General features: G+C 39.7%; 1 protein-coding gene across 2 annotated transcripts in view; it reads right to left on the reverse strand.

The window, feature by feature from the left end:
* Positions 1 to 27,020, reverse strand: part of NT5DC2 (5'-nucleotidase domain containing 2) — a 271,150-nt gene that overhangs the window by 152,819 nt on the left and 91,311 nt on the right. For both annotated transcript variants that reach the window (XM_053721025.1, XM_053721024.1), the window contains exon 5: positions 6,089 to 6,182. In XM_053721025.1, the coding sequence (XP_053577000.1) occupies positions 6,089 to 6,182 (94 nt within the window). The remainder of the gene's footprint in view (positions 1 to 6,088; positions 6,183 to 27,020) is intronic.

Consider the following 27,020-nt stretch of genomic DNA (forward strand, 5'->3'; position numbering starts at 1 on the left):
TAACATTACTTGAATTCTGTCTAACAACAAATTATTTCAAATTCGAAAACCAGCTATATTTACAACTGATGGGCACAGCGATGGGGTCCAATGTGGCCCCATCCTATGCCAACTTATTTATGGCAGAATTTAAAACTGGAGACACAGACCTCTTTCAAGATCCGAGAATTTTGCTATTTAAGCGGTATATAGATGACTTGATCCTAATATGGCGAGGAACGGAAGAAGATCTATTTACATGGTTTAATCAACTTAACCAGATATCCACATATATCAAGTTTAAAATGAATCATAGTACCATAGCAATTGATTTTCTGGATCTACATCTTTACAAAGAGGAAAATCACGTACAGTCCATGCTATATAAAAAGGACACGGACAGAAATTCTCTACTGTACTATACCAGCTGCCATCCCCCTGTCTTAAAAAAGGCCTTGCCAAAATCCCAACTAATGAGAGTCATTAGAAACAACACACAGCCAAGGAATGTGGATACACAACTGGGGGAAATGAAAGAACGTTTCATTCAACGAGGATATCCTGAGACACAGCTCAAAAGAATAGAACAAGACCTCAGGTTGGAAGATGGGACTGCTACAAAAGAGGTGACAAAACCTAGAATGACCTTTACAACAACCTACACTCAAGACAAACAAGGTTTGGTAACCAGTCTACAAAAAAACTGGGATATTCTGAGTACAGATAACACACTTCCCTTTAGGCATCTAGCACCGCCAAGGATAGGCTACAAGAGGGCAAACTCTCTCAAAGATTATCTTGTGCATACAGACCCAGTACACAACTATGAAAAGAGAACCTGGCTTCACAAAAACAAAAAAACAGGTTGTTTTAGGTGCCTAGGATGTACTACCTGCAGTGCACTAATAACGGGAGCCTACTTCTCACACCCCTACAAGAAGAAAAAATATCATCATAAACATCGGATGACATGTACCACTACTCATGTAGTTTATCTTCTGCATTGTTTCTGTGGTATATTTTATGTAGGGAAAACAGAAGATGACCTACGCACAAGAATGGCTAATCATAGGTCATCAATACGGATAGCCATTGAGAAGGGCACATCAGAGCAACCAGTCGCTCGCCACTTTGCACAGGCAGGTCTGACCTACATCCCTATCACATCCTGACATCATAGAGGTATTCTAGCTAATATATCACCCCAGGGGGTAAAAATGTACTTGTTCCCCCCACATAGATTACAACTAATATAATCCCCAAGCCCTACATACTAACTATATTGGCTAAATATAAAGAATGTATATTATTAGCCATAACATGCCCCCCATAGACTATACTTGGTTTTAATTTTTACTTTAGTTTTAAGTATAATACACCACTTAACACACATTAGTACTTTTTATTACATTAAGTACTCTTCCATTACTTAATTCACCAGAGATACACTCTCACACTTATTCCTATATATTAGGCCACTAAATGGTATATGAATCATATTTTGTTGTATGTAATCACTATTGTATGCACTTTTTGCTCATTGCTGTTACATTGCCTTACAGTAGCAGTCCGGGCGCTACTGAAACCAACGTGATGACGTCAGACGCTTAGGCGTCACTTCCGGGTTTCCGGTGCGGCAGCGGAGTTGCCGGTGGCGTCCAGGACAGCTCGTGGGCTATTTAGCCCTTGTCAGGTAATCACACTTTGCACTGTTTGTAATCACAGGAGTCTGATGACGGGCATCATAGCCCGAAAACGTTTACTCAAATGGGATTCAAATAAAGCACTAATTTGTTTTGATACACGGAGAGTGCCTCTGTTCACTTGAACCACCAATGCATGTTAATAATTTGGGAGCACCCCGACGCTGATAGAAAATAGTGAGTGCTGGTATTCTGAATTGATATATATATATATATATTTGTCATGCGGTTCAAAGCCCATCATATCGCATAACGTATACGTATATGTTGCAAATTCAGGAAGCTCCAGCAGTCTCGGCTGTAAAGTGACAGCCAAGAGCTGCTGTTCCTTAGCTGCAGCAAATCTGTCCTCATATGGTAATAAAGCACGATTGGTGCTCCCTTATTATATAAGTGCAGATTACCATATCGTTACAGAGAGTGAGTGACATAGCCAGTGTCACTGTCTGTAACAATCTTCTTCAGTGCCGGTGGGAGGTGTGGGAGGGATGTAGGTGGGAAGCACAAAGGTGGAGGGGGAAGGTGGGAGTGGGAGGGGCTCTACGCTACAGAAAATAAATTATGGAAGGGAGAGGTTGGGAAGGGACACTACACTACAGAAAAATGAGGAATCAGGGGGGCCGTACTTTTGTGATTTCAGGGAGGGGGAGGTAAGGGGTGGTACACTACAAAAAAATAAAGGAAAAATAATAACTAAATTAAAATAATTTAATTTTATACCTTTTTATACAGCTGCCAGTACCTAAGATGGCTGACACCATTAGGAGGGCGAGGTTAAGAGAGCTGTTGGGGAGGGATCAGGGAAGTAGGATGATAAGGGGGAATCTTACACTGCAGAAAAAAAAAATAGAAAATTATTTATTTAAAGATAAAAAAGCCCTAAAACATAATACTGGCAGGCTGTCTGCCAGTACCTAAGATGGTGGTGAGGAGTATGGGTGCTGGGGGGAAAGAGCTGTTTGGGAGGGATCAGGGAGGTGTCAGGTGGGAGGGTAATCCTTACACTAGAATACCATAACCCTCACCAGCTAACTTATTAACCACTTAATGCGAGTAATTTCAGAAAGTATTGTGCGCAGCTGCAATTAATTACCTTTCTGTTATTTCTGAACAAAGGTGACCCCAGAGAAGCTAACATCCATTTGCATTATAACTGCAGAAGCAGTATGTAAATAATTTTAGTAAAAAACCCAAAGTTTGCGATTTTTTTTTTCCTATGATCGCATTTGGCAGTGAAACTTTGGCATTAAATATACCAAATTGTGCCTAGCTCAATACCTTGGGTTACTACTAAAAATAAATATATAGTTTTGATAGGTAAATAAAAAAAACAAGGCTCTATTTCTTTTTAAAATGGAATGATAGCAAAAATGCTAAAAATTCACTGGTATTCCTGGTAGCATAGGGGTTAATGTATTTGTATTTGTGTTGTTTTTGGTGCACTTTTTTTTTATACTCCTACCCTTTTAATCGAGTTCTTCAGTCGCGTTAACCTGACAAGCGTAATAGTTTGCTTTCAAACAAATAAGTTTACTTTCAACTTTAAATATGGGTGCAAGTTTAGCAAGTAACAATAGCGCACCACTTTTTGTTTTGAATACGGCTTCTTTCTGTCTATAATGCAGCTGGTGGAGTTTCCCTGTCAGCTAATGAGAATACTACTGCATTATACAGTGCATAAACATCTTTTTAATGGTAGTGTTTGCAGGCATTGGGATTATCACTCATATTGCAAGTTGAAAATAAACGCAATCGCTTGAGCACAATTCAAGTTAACGCTTGTCGGATTAGCATGTCCTCAGAGATCTGGCTAACTTTGTCGTAAAACAAAAAATTGTCACAAAACACATAAAAAATACATTACACAGTACGGTTACAATCATAAAACTATCTAATAAAAATTATTAAAACAAATATTGCAAAAAAAACCTCTAAGGGCTCAGAGATATGAGGTTTTTAGGTGTTAGGGAAAAAAAAAGCAGGCAAAGGACATTGAGATACATACATATAGATGTCTAAATATATATATGTATGTGTGTATATATATATATATATATATATATATATATTGTATATATATATATATATATATATATATATATATATATACAGTTTATGTGTGTGTGTCTTTATGCATGTACATATGTATTTACGCATTTGTGTATATATTATTTACAGACATATATAAACACATAAATACATGTGTACATATATATATATATATATATATATATATATATATATCTATATAAGTGCATTGGAGCCCTTTGCAGTAAAGTGGATGAAAACATGTAAAATAATATTTATGTATAATTCATTTTTAATAAAGTGTTATACTGTGTATTTACTGTAAATATTTAGCATTTCAATAGTCTGCACATAGCAGAATATGTTATAAGTATTTATAAATAGATATTCCTGTATATATCTGTAGATATCTATACCTATATATAATCATATACATATATATATATATATATATATATATATATATAGAGAGAGAGAGAGAGAGAGAGAGGTATAGATATATTATACCAAAATACCATCAGATAATACTGTATGTAGAAATATGTATTTCTGAATAAATAGAACAAATTCTTCTATGTGAAGAACATTGGAATTTAAAATATTCATAGTTTAATGTCGGGTTAGCACATATGAGAATATGGAATCGGGTTTGCGGTGTTAGTTTTTTTTCCATTGATTGGTTTCTATGGGGGAATAGGTTAATCACGTGCACAATATTGTAAGTTTATTTTTTTATTGCGTCTGTTTATCTCGGGAGCAAAAACAGTTTACATTCAACTCACAATATGTGCGCAACCCAATGCGTAAAAAGCTTACTTCTAGCGCACTGGGAGCACTAATTAGCACTTGTAATTTGGCACTGTATTGTTTAACTGCTGCACTTTATTTTGTACAAAAATAGTTATTTACACTTTTTGTCATTGACTTTGATATTTTTAGAGTCGCTATTTGACTTGGTTTGGCTTTTCTTTCTCACTACACCGTACACTGACTTTGTTCTCTGCACCCAAAATGAAGGAAACATATTACATGCTTTATTGATTTAACCTAATTTGCAAACATAATCTTCTTTACAAAGTAAACCCAACTATCACATTCTGAAACATGCATTTTATTCTTTGGGGTCGATTTATCAGGCTCCGTATGGAGCCTGAAGGATCGCCGGAAACAGAAGTTATAACTTGTCCGCCTGCTCTGAAGCTAAGGACGCAAATCAACCCGATCCAATACAATCGGGTTGATTGACACCCCCTGCTAGCGGCTGATTGGCCGCAAATCTGCAGGGGGCTGCATTACACCAGCATTTCACAAGAACTGCTGGTGCAATGATTAATGCTGACAGTGCATGCTGTTGGCATTTATCGATGTGCGGCGGACATGATCCGCTACATCGTATCATGTCCGCTCACACATTAATAAATATAACCCTTTATATTAATCTTAAAGGGACACTAAAGTCAATATTAAACTTCATAATTCAGATTGAACAGGCAGTTTTAATGCACAGTTTTTAAGTCAACAGAGCCTAATAAGAATGTGCAAGAGTTCACAATATATACGAATACGGGTTTTGTGAATGGCTGAGACTGTCACATGATACAGGGGGCAGGGTAAATGGAAGTAACTAAAAAGGATACTGCTCATATAATATTCAGACTACAGGCCTGATCTTAAGCTCTCCGCTACTATGTGGTCTCTTAAATATTTTTAGAAAGGCAAATTGTAGCTTGAGAACTATTTACCTCACTATAAAGGGTTCTGGATGTGAATGAGAGACACCTACATTATACATACATAATTTTGCGGGATTCTCATGATTTAAAGGGACACTAAACCATATTTATTTTTATTTTTCTTTCATGATTCAGATAGAGCCTGTAATTTTAAGCAACCTTCTAATTTACTCCTATTATCAATTTTTCTCCATTCTCTTGCTATCTTTCTTTAAAAAGCAGTAATGTAAACCTTAGGAGTCAGCACATTTTAGGTTCAGCACCATGGATAGTGCTTGCTTATTGGTGACTACATTTAGCAAACCAATAAGCAAGCATAACCCAGGTTCTGAACCAAAAATGGGCTGGCTCCTAAGCTTTACATTTCTGCTTTTTAAATAAAGATAGCAAAAGAACAAAGAAAAATTGATAATGGGATTTAATTAGAAAGTTGCTTAAAATTGCCTGCTCTATCTAAATCAACAATTTGGGTCTAGTATCCCTTTAATGCTTGCAAGCGTTTGTTCATCAGGCCCTAAGTGTTATTGAATTGTCCATTAATTATGCATGTGTTGATGATGCAATTCTACTGTATTTTATAGTACAGTAATGTAAGACTTTCTATTAGGCAGCCTATAACTAGCACTGTTGTATATTCATAATTACCTTTCCATAGAAATCAGTCATTTGATACAAAGGGATATGTTGTGTTCCTCCATATAAATCTAAGACTTCTTCGTCTGGCACAGGTTTTAGGCCCCTAAAACAAAATTGCAAAATACAAATGACTAAATCAACAATAAGTATAAATGAGAGGTGGAAACCTGCCACATGTGAGCCAAGGAAAGGCAACCAAAAAGTACAAACTGTTCACTGGCAGTCAGTCAGACTGGAAGAGCTTAGGATCTGAGACATTCCCACATATGAGCAAATATTACACAAGACTAGCAGATTTATTTTAGGCATTGAAAAGAGTAAAAAAAAGGAATGTTGAAAGTCAAGAGAAACATTTATTACCAGCAAAATAAAAAGAACAATATGCAACATAACATAATTTAAAGGGACAAGATTATTGCTTTTATTTTTGTTTGTTTTGTTGGATATTAGACATTTCTAACTGAAGTTCAGTTTCTGTCAGATGTTTGAAGTCATCTTCGATTTTGCAGCACTTTGTCAGCACTTGGCATGTTCATTGTTTAGTGTATTTTTTTGGCACCAAAGTTATGAGGAAGTGCTATTATTTATGAAAAATATTGCTTTTACAACAACAGAGTATATAAAACAAACAAACTGTGCTACAGATACGTATTTAATAATATTTTTTTCTGTTTAAAAATAACAATAAACGTATAAAATGAGAAATAATACCGTAGTATTTTTTTTATCTCTCATATGTTTTTATTGTAATTTTAAACATAAATAAGTAAATCACAATAAAATCATATAAAATAATAGATCTAATTATTACTATCTCTAATTTTATATATTTGATTGCAATTTTCAAACATAAATACATTATTAGATACTTTTCTTTAACATCAGCTGTTTATTTTATATATACAGTACAGGTGGCCCTCGTTTTACAACGGTTCAATTTACACCGTTTCAGAATAACAACCTTTTTTTCAGTCATGTGACTGCTATTGAAAAGCATTGAAAAGCAGTACATTTCTTAAAATAGCCCGTAGGTGAAGCTGTCCGTTTGTGTTGCAGCAAAGCAAACTGAAATTAATCAGTTGAACCAGACCTGAGCTATCAAGCAGATTTCAAAGGAACAAGATCTTCCTGTCTATAGATTGGAATGCATAGAAAGAACTGTTTGCAGAAAAATGCAAGTGAAGTCTGTGTTGTGTGATTATTTTACTAGGTTTATAATGCTGTTTAGCAACTATTTTTGTTCATTTAACTCATTTAACTTAGTTTAATTATATATTCTGTGTTGTGTGATTATTTTATTAGGTTTATAATTCTGTCTAGCATTTAAAGTCTTCATTTCAAAGCTTTTAAAATAATGTTACTTATGACAATTTTGTGAGGGGCCTGGAACCTATCTCCCTCACTTCCCTTTGACTTACATTATAAACTGGGTTTCAATTTACAACGGTTTTGATTTACAACCATTCCTTCTGGAACCTAACCCCGGCGTAAACTGAGGGCTACCTGTATATATATTTTGGTACAGTGTAATTTTATTCTTTGTCTTTGCTACATGAAAAAGTCTCAGTCTATATTTTCCTTCTGGAAACCTTTTTTTTTTTTTTTTTGTTATTTAACAATTCAGATAGAAAATAAAATGTTAAATACATTTCCAATGTATTATATAATATAAAATATAATAATTATTTTATTAAATTTGCTTCAATATCTTGGTAGCCTTGCTGAAAGAGCAGCAATGCATTACTGGTAGCTAATTGAACACATCAGATTAGCCACCAATCAGCAGCCAGCTAGCAATAGTACATTTATAGGGGCCGATTTATCAAGTGTCGGGCGGACATGATGCGGATCATGTCCGCCCGCCATCGCTAAATGCCGAAATGCTGTCGGCATTTAACATTGCACAAGCATTTCTACTGAAATGCTTGTGCAATGCCGCCCTCTGCAGATTTGCGGCCAATTGGCTGCTAGCAGGGGGTGTCAATCATCCTCAGAGGTGGCGGATAAGATAACGAGCAGTAATCATTCGCAGCTTAATAATTTGGCTCCATACTCTGGAACCTACCTAGGTATATTTTTAACAAAGGATACCATGAGAATAAAGTAAATAAGATAATAGAAGTCATTTGGTAAATTGTATAATATTGCATGCTCCATCGGATCCATGAAAGTTTAATTTGACTTTACAGTGACATTAAGGAGTTGCTGTCCCTCAAGAGATGCAGAATTTAATTAGAGACTACATTGTATTGTAAGCAAAACAAAATCTTTGAATATAAAACTGCTTGTTACAGCATTCCTTTATGTTAATATTTTGCACATTATTATTATAAATTAACGTTTTCATGGTTCAGAGAGTGCATTCCATTAAAACATGCTTCTATTACCAAATGCACTTTGTTCTCTTGGCATCATTAGTTGAAGCGCATACCTAAAAAGGCTCAGGAGCGTACCAGGATCTGCATCACTATATGCCCTAGGTAGCAGGAATGTTTGCACATAATGCAGCATTTTTAAAATCATTATACTAATTCCTGCGCCATATAGCTTTCCAGACACATGCATGTTTCTGAACCAACCTAGGTATGCTCTTCTGGTAAGGATACTAAAGAACAAAGTTAAAGTGAAGGTAAAGTTTTTTGTATTACAATACATCAATGCATTCTTTATCAATAGAATAATATAATCGCTAAGTTTATTTTTTTTTTACATTTTTTTTTTAAGCAGTTATTTGTATATATATATTCCTACCATTTCCATGATAACTCCTCCCAACCTCTACTTCCTATGTTTCTGTGCTGTGACGTATAGAGCGGTCCCACCCGCTCTATACGTATCTCAAAAGCCTGTTCACAATGATCCTTTGAAATGCGCATGCGCGATTAGCACGCTCAAAGTCTACTGCGCATGCGCTTCCTAGTGAAACCAGTCTACAATGTGCATGATTTAGAAACATAATACTCAATGAATAGCTAAAATCTATTCATTCAGTACTATGTTATGTGCGAAAGAGCCGTCCGTAAAAGCCGATGTTGTTTTGCGGTGGTTCAAAATAAATTGACTGCGCATGCGCGAAACGGGAGCGCGCTCAGAATAAAATATGGGGATAAAATATTAGCGCATGCGCAGAATAAGATGGAGGCAGATGACGCACATTGACGGCCGCCTAACGGCCAGATTTTCAGTTGGCTAGTTAGAAAACGTGACCAAGATAGTTTTTTTTTTTTTTTTTAAACGGGTTGAATTCGGGCAGCATAAAAAATCAATTTATTACGGCAATAACTTATTTTACACAAAAATTGGAAAATATTGATGAATGAAACTCATATTATTTTGGCACAAAGAATGATATTGTAGATTAAAGACCAGGTAAGTTTACCTTCACTTTAATTTAAAAAGTTATACAAGCAAATAGTAAAGGTTTTTGGGAGGGGGGTTTAAAGAAAGAAATAGTTTTTCAAGCTTCTTTAATTTAATTATATTTCCAGGTCAATGGTTTTTTTTAAAAAGGCATTAGCTATATATCTGTATGTATATGTGTGTCTTTGACAAAATGTCTATCACAACTGTCAAGTGAGATATAAATAAGCCAGTTCTTATTAGTCTTAATAAAATGAAAAACAGAATTTATGCTTACCTGATAAATTACTTTCTCCAACGGTGTGTCCGGTCCACGGCGTCATCCTTACTTGTGGGATATTCTCTTCCCCAACAGGAAATGGCAAAGAGCCCAGCAAAGCTGGTCACATGATCCCCCCTAGGCTCCGCCTTCCCCAGTCATTCGACCGACGTAAAGGAGGAATATGCATAGGAGAAATCATATGATACCGTGGTGACTGTAGTTAGAGAAAATAATTCATCAGACCTGATTAAAAAACCAGGGCGGGCCGTGGACCGGACACACCGTTGGAGAAAGTAATTTATCAGGTAAGCATAAATTCTGTTTTCTCCAACATAGGTGTGTCCGGTCCACGGCGTCATCCTTACTTGTGGGAACCAATACCAAAGCTTTAGGACACGGATGATGGGAGGGAGCAAATCAGGTCGCCTAGATGGAAGGCACCACGGCTTGCAAAACCTTTCTCCCAAAAATAGCCTCAGATGAAGCAAAAGTATCAAATTTGTAGAATTTGGTAAAAGTGTGCAGTGAAGACCAAGTCGCTGCCTTACATATCTGATCAACAGAAGCCTCGTTCTTGAAGGCCCATGTGGAAGCCACGGCCCTAGTGGAGTGAGCTGTGATTCTTTCAGGAGGCTGCCGTCCGGCAGTCTCATAAGCCAATCGGATGATGCTTTTAAGCCAGAAAGAGAGAGAGGTAGAAGTTGCTTTTTGACCTCTCCTTTTACCAGAATAAACAACAAACAAGGAAGATGTTTGTCTGAAATCCTTTGTAGCTTCTAAGTAGAATTTTAGAGCATGAACTACATCCAAATTGTGCAATAAACGTTCCTTCTTTGACACTGGATTTGGACACAAAGAAGGCACAACTATCTCCTGGTTAATATTTTTGTTAGAAACAACTTTCGGAAGAAAACCAGGTTTAGTACGCAAAACCACCTTATCTGCATGGAACACCAGATATGGAGGAGAACACTGCAGAGCAGATAACTCTGAAACTCTCCTTGCAGAAGAAATTGCAACCAAAAACAAAACTTTCCAAGATAATAACTTTATATCAACGGAATGTAGGGGTTCAAACGGAACCCCCTGAAGAACTGAAAGAACTAAATTGAGACTCCAGGGAGGAGTCAAAGGTTTGTAAACAGGCTTAATTCTAACCAGAGCCTGAACAAAAGCTTGAACATCTGGCACAGCCGCCAGCTTTTTGTGAAGTAAAACAGATAAGGCAGAAATCTGTCCCTTCAAAGAACTTGCAGATAATCCTTTCTCCAAACCTTCTTGAAGAAAGGATAGAATCTTAGGAATTTTTATCTTGTTCCATGAGAATCCTTTAGATTCACACCAACAGATATATTTTTTCCATATTTTATGGTAGATTTTTCTAGTTACAGGCTTTCTAGCCTGAACAAGAGTATCAATGACAGAATCTGAGAACCCTCGCTTTGATAAAATCAAGCGTTCAATCTCCAAGCAGTCAGTTGGAGTGAGGCCAGATTCGGATGTTGGAACGGACCTTGAACAAGAAGGTCCTGTCTCAAAGGTAGCTTCCATGGTGGAGCCGATGACATATTCACCAGGTCTGCATACCAAGTCCTGCGTGGCCACGCAGGAGCTATCAAGATCACCGATACCCTCTCCTGTTTGATCCTGGCTACCAGCCTGGGAATGAGAGGAAATGGTGGGAACACATAAGCTAGGTTGAAGGTCCAAGGTGCTACTAGTGCATCCACTAGAGCCGCCTTGGGATCCCTGGATCTGGACCCGTAGCAAGGAACCTTGAAGTTCTGACGAGACGCCATCAGATCCATGTCTGGAATGCCCCACAATTGAATTATTTGGGCAAAAATTTCCGGATGGAGTTCCCACTCCCCCGGATGAAATGTCTGACGACTCAGAAAATCCGCTTCCCAATTTTCCACTCCTGGGATGTGGATTGCAGACAAGTGGCAGGAGTGATTCTCTGCCCATTGAATTATTTTGGTCACTTCTTCCATCGCCAGGGAACTCCTTGTTCCCCCCTGATGGTTGATATATGCAACAGTCGTCATGTTGTCTGATTGAAACCTTATGAATTTGGCCTTTGCAAGCTGAGGCCAAGCCTTGAGAGCATTGAATATCGCTCTCAGTTCCAGAATGTTTATCGGTAGAAGAGACTCTTCCCGAGACCAAAGACCCTGAGCTTTCAGGGGTTCCCAGACCGCGCCCCAGCCCACCAGACTGGCGTCGGTCGTGACAATGACCCACTCTGGTCTGCGGAAGCTCATCCCTTGTGACAGGTTGTCCAGGGTCAGCCACCAACGGAGTGAATCTCTGGTCCTCTGATCTACTTGGATCGTCGGAGACAAGTCTGTATAATCCCCATTCCACTGTCTGAGCATGCACAGTTGTAATGGTCTTAGATGAATTTGCGCAAAAGGAACTATGTCCATCGCCGCAACCATCAAACCTATTACTTCCATGCACTGCGCTATGGAAGGAAGAAGAACAGAATGAAGTACTTGACAAGAGCTTAGAAGTTTTGATTTTCTGGCCTCTGTCAGAAAAATCTTCATTTCTAAGGAGTCTATTATTGTTCCCAAGAAGGGAACTCTTGTTGACGGAGAAAGAGAACTTTTTTCTACGTTCACTTTCCACCCGTGAGATCTGAGAAAGGCTAGGACAATGTCCGTATGAGCCTTTGCTTGTGGCAGAGACGACGCTTGAATCAGTATGTCGTCCAAGTAAGGTACTACTGCAATGCCCCTTGGTCTTAGCACCGCTAGAAGGGACCCTAGTACCTTTGTGAAAATTCTTGGGGCAGTGGCTAATCCGAATGGAAGTGCCACGAACTGGTAATGTTTGTCCAGAAAGGCGAACCTTAGGAACTGATGATGTTCCTTGTGGATAGGAATATGTAGATACGCATCCTTTAAATCCACCGTGGTCATGAATTGACCTTCCTGGATGGTAGGAAGAATTGTTCGAATGGTTTCCATTTTGAACGATGGAACCCTGAGAAATTTGTTTAAGATCTTGAGATCTAAGATTGGTCTGAATGTTCCCTCTTTTTTGGGAACTATGAACAGATTGGAGTAGAATCCCATCCCTTGTTCTCTTAATGGAACAGGATGAATCACTCCCATTTTTAACAGGTCTTCTACACAATGTAAGAATGCCTGTCTTTTTATGTGGTCTGAAGACAATTGAGACCTGTGGAACCTTCCCCTTGGGGGTAGCTCCTTGAATTCCAGAAGATAACCTTGGGAGACTATTTCTAGGGCCCAAGGATCCAGAACATCTCTTGCCCATGCCTGAGCGAAGAGAGAAAGTCTGCCCCCCACCAGATCCGGTCCCGGATCGGGGGCCAACATCTCATGCTGTCTTGGTAGTAGTGGCAGGTTTCTTGGCCTGCTTACCTTTGTTCCAGCCTTGCATTGGCCTCCAGGCTGGCTTGGTTTGAGACGTATTACCCTCTTGCTTAGAGGATGTAGAACTTGAGGCTGGTCCGTTTCTGCGAAAGGGACGAAAATTAGGTTTATTTTTAGCCTTGAAAGACCTATCCTGAGGAAGGGCGTGGCCCTTTCCCCCAGTGATATCTGAAATAATCTCTTTCAAGTCAGGGCCAAACAGCGTTTTCCCCTTGAAAGGAATGTTAAGCAATTTGTTCTTGGATGACGCATCCGCTGACCAAGACTTTAGCCAAAGCGCTCTGCGCGCCACAATAGCAAACCCTGAATTTTTCGCCGCTAATCTAGCTAATTGCAAGGTAGCGTCTAAAGTAAAAGAGTTAGCCAATTTAAGAGCATGAATTCTGTCCATAATCTCCTCATAAGAGGTATCTTTATCTAGCGACTTTTCTAGTTCATCAAACCAGAAACACGCTGCGGTAGTAACAGGAACAATGCATGAAATTGGCTGTAGAAGGTAACCTTGCTGAACAAACATCTTTTTAAGCAAACCTTCTAACTTTTTATCCATAGGATCTTTGAAAGCACAACTATCTTCTATAGGGATAGTAGTGCGTTTGTTTAGAGTAGAGACCGCCCCCTCGACCTTAGGGACTGTCTGCCATAAGTCCTTTCTGGGGTCGACTATAGGAAACAATTTCTTAAATATAGGGGGAGGGACAAAAGGTATGCCGGGCCTTTCCCATTCTTTGTTTACAATATCCGCCACCCGCTTGGGTATAGGAAAAGCTTCGGGGGGCACCGGGACCTCTAGGAACTTGTCCATCTTACATAATTTCTCTGGGATGACCAAATTGTCACAATCATCCAGAGTAGATAACACCTCCTTAAGCAGAGCGCGGAGATGTTCCAATTTAAATTTGAATGTAATAACATCAGGTTCAGCTTGTTGAGAAATTTTTCCTGAATCTGAAATTTCTCCCTCAGACAAAACCTCCCTGGCCCCTTCAGACTGGTGTAAGGGCATGTCAGAACCATTATCATCAGCGCCCTCATGCTCTTCAGTATCTAAAACAGAGCAGTCGCGCTTTCGCTGATAAGTGGGCATTTTGGCTAAAATGTTTTTAATAGAATTATCCATAACAGCCGTTAATTGTTGCATAGTAAGAAGAATTGGCGCACTAGATGTACTAGGGGCCTCTTGTGTGGGCAAGACTGGTGTAGACACAGAAGGGGATGATGCAGTACCATGCTTACTCCCCTCACTTGAGGAATCATCTTGGGCATCATTTTCTCTAAATTGTTTGTCACATGCATCACATCTATTTAAATGAGAAGGAACCTTGGCTTCCTCACATACAGAACATAGTCTATCTGATGGTTCAGACATGTTAAACAGGCATAAACTTGATAACAAAGTACAAAAAACGTTTTAAAATAAAACCGTTACTGTCACTTTAAATTTTAAACTGAACACACTTTAATACTGAATATGCGAAAAAGTATGAAGGAATTGTTCAAAATTCACCAAAATTTCACCACAGTGTCTTAAAGCCTTAAAAGTATTGCACACCAAATTTGAAAGCTTTAACTCTTAAAATAACGGAACCGGAGCCGTTTTTATATTTAACCCCTATACAGTCCCTGGTATCTGCTTTGCTGAGACCCAACCAAGCCCAGAGGGGAATACGATACCAAATGACGCCTTCAGCAAGCTTTTTCTGTGTATCAGAGCTCCTCACACATGCATCTGCATGCCTTGCTTCCCAAAAACAACTGTGCATTAGTGGCGCGAAACTGAGGCTCTGCCTATGATTAGAGAAGGCCCCCAGTGAAAAAGGTGTCCAATACAGTGCCTGCCGTTTTTTTAACAAAATTCCCAAGATTAAAATAACTCCTCAAAGCAATAAACCATTAAACATGCTTATAAAATAATCGTTTTAGCCCAGAAAAATGTCTACCAGTCTTTAAAGCCCTTGTGAAGCCCTTTATAACTTGTTAATAAAATGGCTTACCGGATCCCATAGGGAAAATGACAGCTTCCAGCATTACCAAGTCTTGTTAGAAATGTGTCATACTTCAAGCAGCAAAAGTCTGCACACTGTTCCCCCCAACTGAAGTTACTTCATCTCAACAGTCCTGTGTGGAAACAGCCATCGATTTTAGTAACGGTTGCTAAAATCATCTTCCTCTTACAAACAGAAATCTTCATCTATTTTCTGTTTCAGAGTAAATAGTACATACCAGCACTATTTTAAAATAACAAACTCTTGATTGAAGAATAAAACTACATTTAAACACCAAAAAACTCTTAACCATCTCCGTGGAGATGTTGCCTGTGCAACGGCAAAGAGAATGACTGGGGAAGGCGGAGCCTAGGGGGGATCATGTGACCAGCTTTGCTGGGCTCTTTGCCATTTCCTGTTGGGGAAGAGAATATCCCACAAGTAAGGATGACGCCATGGACCGGACACACCTATGTTGGAGAAAGCTATCCTTCATGACTAAACATGTGAGATGTTTTTGGCACCTACAACTGGCCTTCCAGGTTTGCATAGTTTGTAATAAATTTAAGCTATTAATTATATTCAGACCTGTGAGAGCAGGTTTAGTTGTATGCCCTTGGAGAGATTAAAGATATAGTTTGATGTAGACTACAGACAAAATAAATAAAACAAAACAGAGATGCATTACATTGTCCTTTCACTGCCAGAAACTACACACAAGTGATTCAACCCTTATTTGTCAATAATGCATAAAGGCGCTAGATTACAAGTGGCGCACTCATTTTTTATCACTCTTGAGTGCTAGTAATACAAATTGAAAGTAAAAACAGTGCGCGAGCAGAAGACTCAGGTGTGCTTACTTCAGGACTTTGGATATCAAGACTGTGCTAACCTTTTTTATCTTATTATTTATCGCATGCTAACACAACACTGCGATAGATCAACTGTGCTGATGCCGGAGGTGGTAGATATATATACTAAAGAAATAACTTGCATCGGTTTAAATATATATATATATATATATATATATATATATATATATATATATATATATATATGTACACACACAGATAGGACTGGTAAAGGTTTGGATTACTTGCACCATTAAAATGGGACAGTTTGGAGAGGTGATGGAACCAAGTGTAAACAACAATATCTTATGTCATTTATGCAATATTTACATGTTATAATACAGCTTATTCATGTAGGCTTAGGCTAGTTTTATATAGTTTTTAATACTTTTGTGCCTTACAGATAGGGAAAAACAAAATGTATGCTTATCTGACAAATGCATTTATTTCTGTGGAGTCCACAACGTTATTCCAATTTCTGGGATGTACAACTCCTGGCCAGCAAAAGGAGGCAAAGAGCACCCCAGCAAAGCTGTTAAATGTAACTTCCCTTACCCATAATCCCCAGTCATTCAGGCAAAGGAAAATGGAAAAAGAAGAAACACAAGGGTATAGAGGTGCCTGAGGTTTACTAAAAAAAACTGCCGAATTATAAATTAAAAAGAGGGCGGGGTTGTGGACTCTCCATGTCTGGAAAGAAAGAAATTTATCAGGTAAGCATAAATTTAGTTTTCTTTCCTATGGCATGGAGAGTCCACAATGTCATTCCAATTACTGGTGGGAACCAATACCCAAGCTAGAGGACACGGAATGAACAGGGAGGGAGAACAAGACAGGAGGACCTAAATAGAAGGCACCACCGCTTGAAAAACCTTTCTCCCAAAAGAGGCCTCAGCGGAGGCAAAAGTTTCAAATTTGTAGAATTTGGAAAAAGTATGCAAAGAGGACCATGTTGCCGCCTTGCAAATTTGTTCCACAGAAGCTTAATTTTTGAAAGCCCAAGATGAGGAGACAGCCCTAGTGCAATGAGCCGTAATTCTCTCAGGCGGCTGCTGTCCAGCAGTCTCATAAGCAAAACGAATCATACTTCTTCACCAGAGGGAAAGGGTAGTAGAAGTGGCCTTCTGACCCTTACGCTTCCCAGAGAAAACAACAAACAGGGCAGAAGATTGCTGAAAATCCTTAGTAGCTTGTAGGTAAAACTTTAGAGCACTCACAACCTCCACTCACAACCTCCAGGTTATGCAAAAGACGTTCCTTATGAGAAGGATTAGGAAGGAACAACAATTTCCTGATTAATTTTTCGATCCGACGCCACCATAGGGAGAAACCCCAATTTAGTACAAAGTACCTCCTTATCTGCATGTAAAATAAGGCACAGGGAATCACACTGCAGAGCTGAAAGCTCAGAAACTCTGCGAGTGGAAGAGATAGCAAGGAGAAACAAAACCTTCCAAGAGAACAATTTTATATCAACAACATGCATCGGCTGAAACGGAGCCTGCTGCAAAACTTTAAGAACTAGGTTAAGGCTCCAAAGAGGAGCAACAGGTTTAAACACAGGCCTGATTCTGACCAGGGCCTGAACAAAAGCTTGAATATCTGGTAAATCTGCCAGATGTTTGTGCAAAAGAATAGACAGTGCAGAAATCTGGCCCTTCAGAGTACTGACTGACAAACCTTTCTCCAGGCCATCCTAAAGAAAGGATAAAGTTCGGGGATCTGCACCCGGCTCCAGGAAAAACCCTTAGATTCACACCAAAAAAAAGGTATTTACGCCATACCTTATGGTAAATCCTGTGAGTAACAGGTTTACGAGCCCGAAGCATAGTATCAAAGACTGCTTAAGAAAAAACACGTCTAGACAGGAGGCTTGTGACTTCCTGCTGTCCTGCGAATGCCTTACACGGGGGGCGAACCCTCCGCTTCGTTCCCCGGTGTAGCCAGGTGTGAATAGAAAATAGCGATACACACCATCGGCTGTGGATAGCAGAGGGAGGCCTAGGTGTAGCTGTAGCACCAGGGACGCTTGACTTCACGCGTCTTCATAGGTCCCTAACATTTTGTTATAACATTTCTATGAGTTAAATCATTAATTCAGTATTGCATCATATATTTTCTGTCTTCATTCAGTACATTGTATAAACAAAGTTATCTGAATGCACAGGCTACTTATATGCTCTGACAGATTATTTTATTTTAAAGAATGCTGACATATCTAATACGTCATTTGTTAAATGGCTAATATTTTTCTCATCACATATCTTTGTCATCAAATACCATCATATTACTTTCAGATGTCATTGAGTTCACATACATCAATTTTGTAGAGTAAAAATATTAATCTATTCAAAAACAAACTCTCACTTATCTTTTTAAAACACACACAGTTTGTTTTTCACTTTATAATTACAAAAATATCATTATATTACTTTTTTCCTCATCACATATCTTGTCAGCAAATACCATCATATTACTTTCAGATGTCATTGAGTTTACAAGTTATTAAAAAAAACTGACATACATTAATATTGTAGAGTAAATATATTTATATATACAAAAACAAACTCTCACTCATCTTTTTAAAACTCACACATAGTATGTTTTTCAATTTATAATAACAAAAAATAAGTTAACATTTTCATCACACATGGTTATCTAAGCAAAAACAAACTCTGACTTATCTTTTTAAAACACACATAGTATGTTTTTCACCTTATAATGACAAAAAAACTCAGCATTCAATACAAGTATATTAATTATATCCAATATAGTTTATAGGTGTGAAACTTAACCCCTTAATGACCGGACCATTTTTCAATTTTCTTACCCTTAATGACAATGGCTATTTTTACATTTCTGCAGTGTTTGCGTTTAGCTGTAATTTTCCTCTTACTTGTTTACTGTACCCACACATATTATATACCGTTTTTCTCGTCATTAAATGGACTTTCTAAAGATACTATTATTTCTTCTGTTATGTGTGATCAGTCCACGGGTCATCATTACTTCTGGGATATAACTCCTCCCCAACAGGAAATGCAAGAGGATTCACCAGCAGAGCTGCATATAGCTCCTCCCCTCTACGTCAGTCCCAGTCATTCTCTTGCACCCAACGACTAGATAGGATGTGTGAGAGGACTATGGTGATTATACTTAGTTTTTATGACTTCAATCAAAAGTTTGTTATTTTAAAATAGCACCGGAGCGTGTTATTACTTCTCTGGCAGAGTTTGAGGAAGAATCTGACAGAGATTTTTTACTATGATTTTAACCGGAGTCGTTAAGATCATATTGCTGTTCTCGACCATCTGAGGGAGGTAAAGGCTTCAGATCAGGGGACAGCGGGCAGATGAATCTGCATTGAGGTATGTGGCAGTTTTTATTTTCTGAATGGAATTGATGAGAAAAGCCTGCCATACCGTTAAAATGACATGTATGTATACACTTCAGTATTCTGGGGATGGTATTTCACCGGAACTACTGTGTTAAAGGTCACTAATCCTTTTAATAACTATTCTCATGTTAAACGTTTTTGCTGGAATGTAGAATCGTTTACATTGCTGAGGTACTGTGTGAATAAATATTTGGGCATTATTTTCCACTTGGCAGTTTTTTGCTTTAATTGTGACAGTTTCGTTTCTCTTCACTGCTGTGTGGGAGAGGGAGGGGCCGTTTTTGGCGCTCTTTGCTACGCATCAAAAAATTCCAGTCAGCTACTTTTATATTTCCTGCATGATCCGGTTCATCTCTGACAGATCTCAGGGGTCTTCAAACTTCTTTGAAGGGAGGTAAATTCTCTCAGCAGAGCTGTGAGAATTCTTATAGTGACTGTGTATAAAAAACGTTGTTTTGTTTTCTTATGTACAAATTTAATTAGTGTTGTTTTTTACTAATGGGAACAAACCTTTGCTAAAAGTTGTGTTGTTTTAAAGTTTGATGCAATAACTGTTTTTCAGTTCATTATTTCAACTGTCATTTAATCGTTAGTACCTCTTTGAGGCACAGTGCGTTTTTTTGCTAAAAAAGATTATAACCAAGTTGTAAGTTTTTTTGCTAGTGTGTTAAACATGTCTGACTCAGAGGAAGATATCTGTGTCATTTGTTCCAATGCCAAGGTGGAGCCCAATAGAAATTTATGTACTAACTGTATTGATGCTACTTTAAATAAAAGTCAATCTGTACAATGTGAACAAATTTCACCAAACAGCGAGGGGAGAGTTATGCCGACTAACTCGCCTCACGCGACAGTACCTGCATCTCCCGCCCGGGAGGTGCGTGATATTTTGGCGCCTAGTACATCTGGGCGGCCATTACAGATAACATTACAAGATATGGCTACTGTTATGACTGAAGTTTTGTCTAAATTACCTGAACTAAGAGGCAAGCGTGATCACTCTGGGGTGAGAACAGAGTGCGCTGACAATGCTAGGGCCATGTCTGATACTGCGTCACAGCTCGCAGAGCATGAGGACGGAGAGCTTCATTCTGTGGGTGACGGTTCTGATCCAAACAGATTGGACTCAGATATTTCAAATTTTAAATTTAAATTGGAGAACCTCCGTGTACTACTAGGGGAGGTCTTAGCAGCTCTCAACGATTGTAACACTGTTGCAATACCAGAGAAACTGTGTAGGTTGGATAAATACTTTGCGGTACCGGCGAGTACTGACGTTTTTCCTATACCTAAGAGACTAACTGAAATTGTTACTAAGGAGTGGGATAGACCCGGTGTGCCGTTCTCACCCCCTCCAATATTTAGAAAGATGTTTCCAATAGACGCCACCACTCGGGACTTATGGCAAACGGTCCCCAAGGTGGAGGGAGCAGTTTCTACTTTAGCTAAGCGTACCACTATCCCGGTGGAGGATAGCTGTGCTTTCTCAGATCCAATGGATAAAAAATCAGAGGGTTACCTTAAGAAAATGTTTGTTCAACAAGGTTTTATATTACAACCCCTTGCATGTATCGCGCCGATTACGGCTGCGGCAGCATTTTGGATTGAGTCGCTTGAAGAGAACCTTAGTTCCTCTACGCTAGACGACATTACGGACAGGCTTAGAGTCCTTAAACTAGCTAATTCTTTCATTTCGGAGGCCGTAGTACATTTAACCAAACTTACGGCTAAGAACTCAGGATTCGCCATACAGGCACGCAGGGCACTGTGGCTAAAATCCTGGTCAGCTGATGTTACTTCTAAGTCCAAATTACTTAATATACCTTTCAAGGGGCAGTCCTTATTCGGGCCCGGTTTGAAAGAAATTATCGCTGACATTACGGGAGGTAAGGGCCACGCCCTACCTCAAGACAAGGCCAAAGCTAAGGCTAGACAGTCTAATTTTCGTCCCTTTCGGAATTTCAAAACAGGAGCAGCATCAACCTCCACTGCACCAAAACAGGAAGGAGCTGTTGCTCGTTACAGGCAAGGCTGGAAGCCTAACCAGTCCTGGAACAAAAGCAAGCAGGCCAGGAAACCTGCTGCTGCCCCAAAGACAGCATGAACCGAGAGCCCCCGATCCGGGACCGGATCTAGTAGGGGGCAGACTCTCTCTCTTCGCCCAGGCCTGGGCAAGAGATGTTCAGGATCCCTGGGCACTAGAGATCATATCTCAGGGATACCTTCTAGACTTCAAATTATCTCCCCCAAGAGGGAGATTTCATCTGTCAAGGTTGTCAACAAACCAGAAAGAAGCGTTTCTACGCTGCGTACAAGATCTGTTAACAATGGGAGTGATCCATCCGGTTCCGTGGTCGGAACAAGGACAAGGGTTCTACTCAAACCTGTTTGTGGTTCCCAAAAAAGAGGGAACTTTCAGGCCAATCTTAGATTTAAAGACTCTAAACAAATTCCTAAGAGTTCCATCGTTCAAAATGGAAACTATTCGGACAATCTTACCCATGATCCAAGAGGGTCAGTACATGACCACAGTGGATTTAAAGGATGCTTACCTTCACATACCGATCCACAAAGATCATCACCGGTATCTAAGGTTTGCCTTCTTAGACAGGCACTACCAGTTTGTAGCTCTTCCATTCGGATTGGCTACGGCTCCAAGAATCTTCACAAAGGTTCTGGGTGCCCTTCTAGCGGTACTAAGACCGCGAGGGATTTCGGTAGCTCCGTACCTAGACGACATTCTAATACAAGCTTCAAGCTTTCAAACTGCCAAGTCTCATACAGAGTTAGTTCTGGCATTTCTAAGGTCGCATGGATGGAAAGTGAACGAAAAGAAGAGTTCTCTCTTTCCTCTCACAAGAGTTCCATTCTTGGGGACTCTTATAGATTCTGTAGAAATGAAGATTTACCTGACAGAAGACAGGTTAACAAAACTTCAAAATGCATGCCGCGTCCTTCATTCCATTCAACACCCGTCAGTAGCTCAATGCATGGAGGTGATCGGCTTAATGGTAGCGGCAATGGACATAGTACCTTTTGCACGCCTACACCTCAGACCGCTGCAATTATGCATGCTAAGTCAGTGGAATGGGGATTACTCAGATTTGTCCCCTACTCTGAATCTGAATCAAGAGACCAGAAATTCTCTTCTATGGTGGCTTCATCGGCCACACCTGTCCAGGGGGATGCCATTCAGCAGGCCAGACTGGACAATTGTAACAACAGACGCCAGCCTACTAGGTTGGGGCGCTGTCTGGAATTCTCTGAAGGCTCAGGGACTATGGAATCAGGAGGAGAGTCTCCTTCCAATAAACATTCTGGAATTGAGAGCAGTTCTCAATGCCCTTCTGGCTTGGCCCCAGTTAATAACTCGGGGGTTCATCAGGTTTCAGTCGGACAACATCACGACTGTAGCTTACATCAACCATCAGGGAGGGACAAGAAGCTCCCTAGCAATGATGGAAGTATCAAAGATAATTCGCTGGGCAGAGTCTCACTCTTGCCACCTGTCAGCAATCCACATCCCGGGAGTGGAGAACTGGGAGGCGGATTTCTTGAGTCGCCAGACTCTTCATCCGGGGGAGTGGGAACTTCATCCGGAGGTCTTTGCCCAAATACTTCGACGTTGGGGCAAACCAGAGATAGATCTCATGGCGTCTCGCCAGAACGCCAAACTTCCTCGCTACGGGTCCAGATCCAGGGATCCGGGAGCAGTTCTGATAGATGCTTTGACAGCACCTTGGAACTTCAGGATGGCTTATGTGTTTCCACCCTTCCCGCTGCTTCCTCGATTGATTGCCAAAATCAAACAGGAGAGAGCATCAGTAATTCTAATAGCACCTGCTTGGCCACGCAGGACTTGGTATGCAGATCTAGTGGACATGTCATCCTGTCCGCCTCGGTCTCTACCTCTAAGACAGGACCTTCTGATACAGGGTCCATTCAAACATCAAAATCTAACTTCTCTGAAGCTGACTGCTTGGAAATTGAACGCTTGATTTTATCAAAACGTGGTTTTTCTGAGTCGGTTATTGATACCCTGATTCAGGCTAGGAAGCCTGTTACCAGAAGGATTTACCATAAAATATGGCGGAAATACCTATACTGGTGCGAATCCAAAGGTTACTCCTGGAGTAAGGTTAGGATCGCTAGGATATTGTCTTTTCTACAAGAAGGTTTAGAAAAGGGTTTATCAGCTAGTTCATTAAAGGGACAGATTTCAGCTCTGTCCATCTTGTTACACAGACGTCTGTCAGAAAATCCAGACGTCCAGTCCTTTTGTCAGGCTTTAGCTAGGATCAAGCCTGTGTTTAAAGCTGTTGCTCCACCATGGAGTTTAAACTTAGTTCTTAACGTCTTACAGGGTGTTCCGTTTGAACCCCTTCATTCCATTGATATAAAAATGTTATCTTGGAAAGTTCTGTTTTTAATGGCTATTTCCTCGGCTCGAAGAGTCTCTGAGTTATCAGCCTTACATTGTGATTCCCCTTATCTGATTTTTCACTCAGACAAGGTAGTTCTGCGTACTAAACCTGGGTTCTTACCTAAGGTAGTCACTAACAGGAACATCAATCAAGAGATTGTTGTCCCATCCTTGTGTCCAAATCCTTCTTCAAAGAAGGAACGTCTTTTACACAATCTGGATGTAGTTCGTGCCCTCAAGTTCTACTTGCAGGCAACTAAAGATTTTCGCCAAACTTCTTCCTTGTTTGTCGTTTACTCTGGACAGAGGAGAGGTCAAAAAGCTTCTGCTACCTCTCTCTCTTTTTGGCTTCGTAGCATAATACGTTTAGCCTATGAGACTGCTGGACAGCAGCCTCCTGAAAGAATTACAGCTCACTCCACTAGAGCTGTGGCTTCCACTTGGGCCTTTAAGAATGAGGCCTCTGTTGAACAGATTTGCAAGGCTGCAACTTGGTCTTCGCTTCATACTTTTTCCAAATTTTACAAATTTGACACTTTTGCTTCTTCGGAGGCTATTTTTGGGAGAAAGGTTCTTCAGGCAGTGGTTCCTTCTGTATAATGAGCCTGCCCATCCCTCCCGTCATCCGTGTACTTTTGCTTTGGTATTGGTATCCCAGAAGTAATGATGACCCGTGGACTGATCACACATAACAGAAGAAAACATAATTTATGCTTACCTGATAAATTCCTTTCTTCTGTTGTGTGATCAGTCCACGGCCCGCCCTGTTTTAAGGCAGGTAAATATCTTTTAAATTATACTCCAGTCACCACTTCACCCTTGGTTACTCCTTTCTCGTTGATTCTTGGTCGAATGACTGGGACTGACGTAGAGGGGAGGAGCTATATGCAGCTCTGCTGGGTGAATCCTCTTGCATTTCCTGTTGGGGAGGAGTTATATCCCAGAAGTAATGATGACCCGTGGACTGATCACACAACAGAAGAAAGGAATTTATCAGGTAAGCATAAATTATGTTTTTCATCATATCTTATAATTTACTAAAAAAAAATGATAAAATATGAGGAAAAAATGGAAAAAAACACACTTTTTCTAACTTTTACCCCCAAAATCTGTTACACATCTACAACCACCAAAAAACACCCATGCTAAATAGTTTCTAAATTTTGTCCCAAGTTTAGAAATACCCAATGTTTACATGTTCTTTGCTTTTTTTGCAAGTTATAGGGCCATAAATACAAGTAGCACTTTGCTATTTCCAAACCACTTTTTTTCAAAATTAGCGCTAGTTACATTGGAACACTGATATCTTTCAGGAATCCCTGAATATCCCTTGACATGTATATATTTATATTTAGAAGACATCCCAAAGCATTGATCTAGACCCATTTTGGTATATTTCATGCCACCATTTCACCGCCAATTGCGATCAAATAAAAAAAATTGTTGACTTTTTCACAATTTTTTTCACTAACTTTAGGTTTCTCGCTGAATTTATTTACAAACAACTTGTGCAATTATGGCATAAATGGTTGTAAATACTTCTATGGGATCCCCTTTGTTCAGAAATAGCAGACCTATATGGATTTGGCATTGCTTTTTGGTAATTAGAAGGCCGCTAAATGCCGCTGCACACCACACGTGTATTATGCCCAGCCGTGAAGGGGTTAATTAGGGAGCTTGTAGGGAGCTTTTAGGTTTAATTTTAGCTTTAGTGTAGTGTAGTAGACAACCCAAATTATTGATATAGGCCCATTTTGGTATATTTCATGCCACCATTTCACCGCCAAATACGATCAAATAAAAAAAAAAACTTACATTTTTCACAATTTTAGGTTTCTCACTGAAATTATTTACAAACAGCTTGTGCAATTATGGCACAAATGGTTGTAAATGCTTCTCTGGGATCCCCTTTGTTCAGAAATAGCAGACATATATGGCTTTGGTGTTGCTTTTTGGTAATAATAAGGCCGTTAAATACTGCTGCGCACCACACTTGTAATATGCCCAGCAGTTAAGGGGTTAATTAGGTAGCTTGTGGGGTTAATTTTTAGCTTTAGTGTAGAGATCAGCCTCCCACCTGACACATCCCACCCCCTGATCCCCCCCTGACCCCCCTCAAACAGCTCTCTTCCCTCCCCACCTCACAATTGTCACCGCCATCTTAAGTACTGGCAGAAAGTCTGCCAGTACTGAAATAAAAATATTTTTTTTATTTTTTGGCATAAAGTCTGCAGTGATAGATCCCCCCTTACCCCACAACCTCCCTGATCCCCCCTTACATCTTTCTAACCCTCCCCCTCTGTCTATATGCCGCCATCTTGGGTACTGGCAGCTGTCTGCCAGTACCCAATTTGCCCCCCAAAATAGTTTTTTTTTTTACTTTTTTAATATAAAATAAGTTTGCTGTAGTGTAGCTGGCCCCCCCTAAATAATATTCAACCCTCCCCCTCCCAGATCCCTTATTAAAGAACAAAGATGCCACTGCATCTAGATCGATCTTTTTTTTTTTTTTTTTTTTTATGTGCTGTGAATTTTGCCCCCCCCCCCTCCCCCCGCCGCTACCGCCGAAACCGGCAGAAAATCGGAAGACATATAGATCGGTTAGTAATTGTAACCGATGGGTATATAATGAATAACATCACAACACCAAGCAGCCACTAATTGTAAAACATACATAGCCGATGCAGATGGGGCCACAGAGTGGCCCTTTCTGCATCGGTATGTAAAATGGGGGATTGTAGTGATGCCTCAATATTGAGGCATCACTACAATACCTTGTAAGCAGCTGGAAGCGATCAAGATCGCTTCCAGCACTTCAGACAACAGAGGACGTACCAGGTACGTCAACTGTCATTAAGGGAAGTATTTTCTATGACGTACCTGGTACGTCCTCTGTCTTTAAGGGGTTAAAGTTAATGTAAGTTTTGATGCAAAAGTGACCGTTTTTTTAAAATTCGATTAAAAACAGGGGCACTTTAATTCATCAAAATTTAAATTTCACCCTTTTAAACTTGACAGCCGCTCCAGCTTCCCCCGGTCGTCACAAGCCATTTCTGATGACAGAAATGATGGATGGGTCATCCTCTAATGACGGCTTCCCACCCGAGGGGAATCAGTGTCTGATTCTCCGCCTCTGCGACGGGCGGAGGAAGCTGGAGCGGCTGTCAAGATTAAAAGGTACGTATTTTCACAACACAAGTGAAATGTAAATTTTGATAAATTAAAGTGCCCCTGTTTATAATTAAATTTTTATAAA

This window comes from Bombina bombina, chromosome 7 (assembly GCF_027579735.1).
Source record: "Bombina bombina isolate aBomBom1 chromosome 7, aBomBom1.pri, whole genome shotgun sequence".
NCBI lineage: Eukaryota > Metazoa > Chordata > Amphibia > Anura > Bombinatoridae > Bombina > Bombina bombina.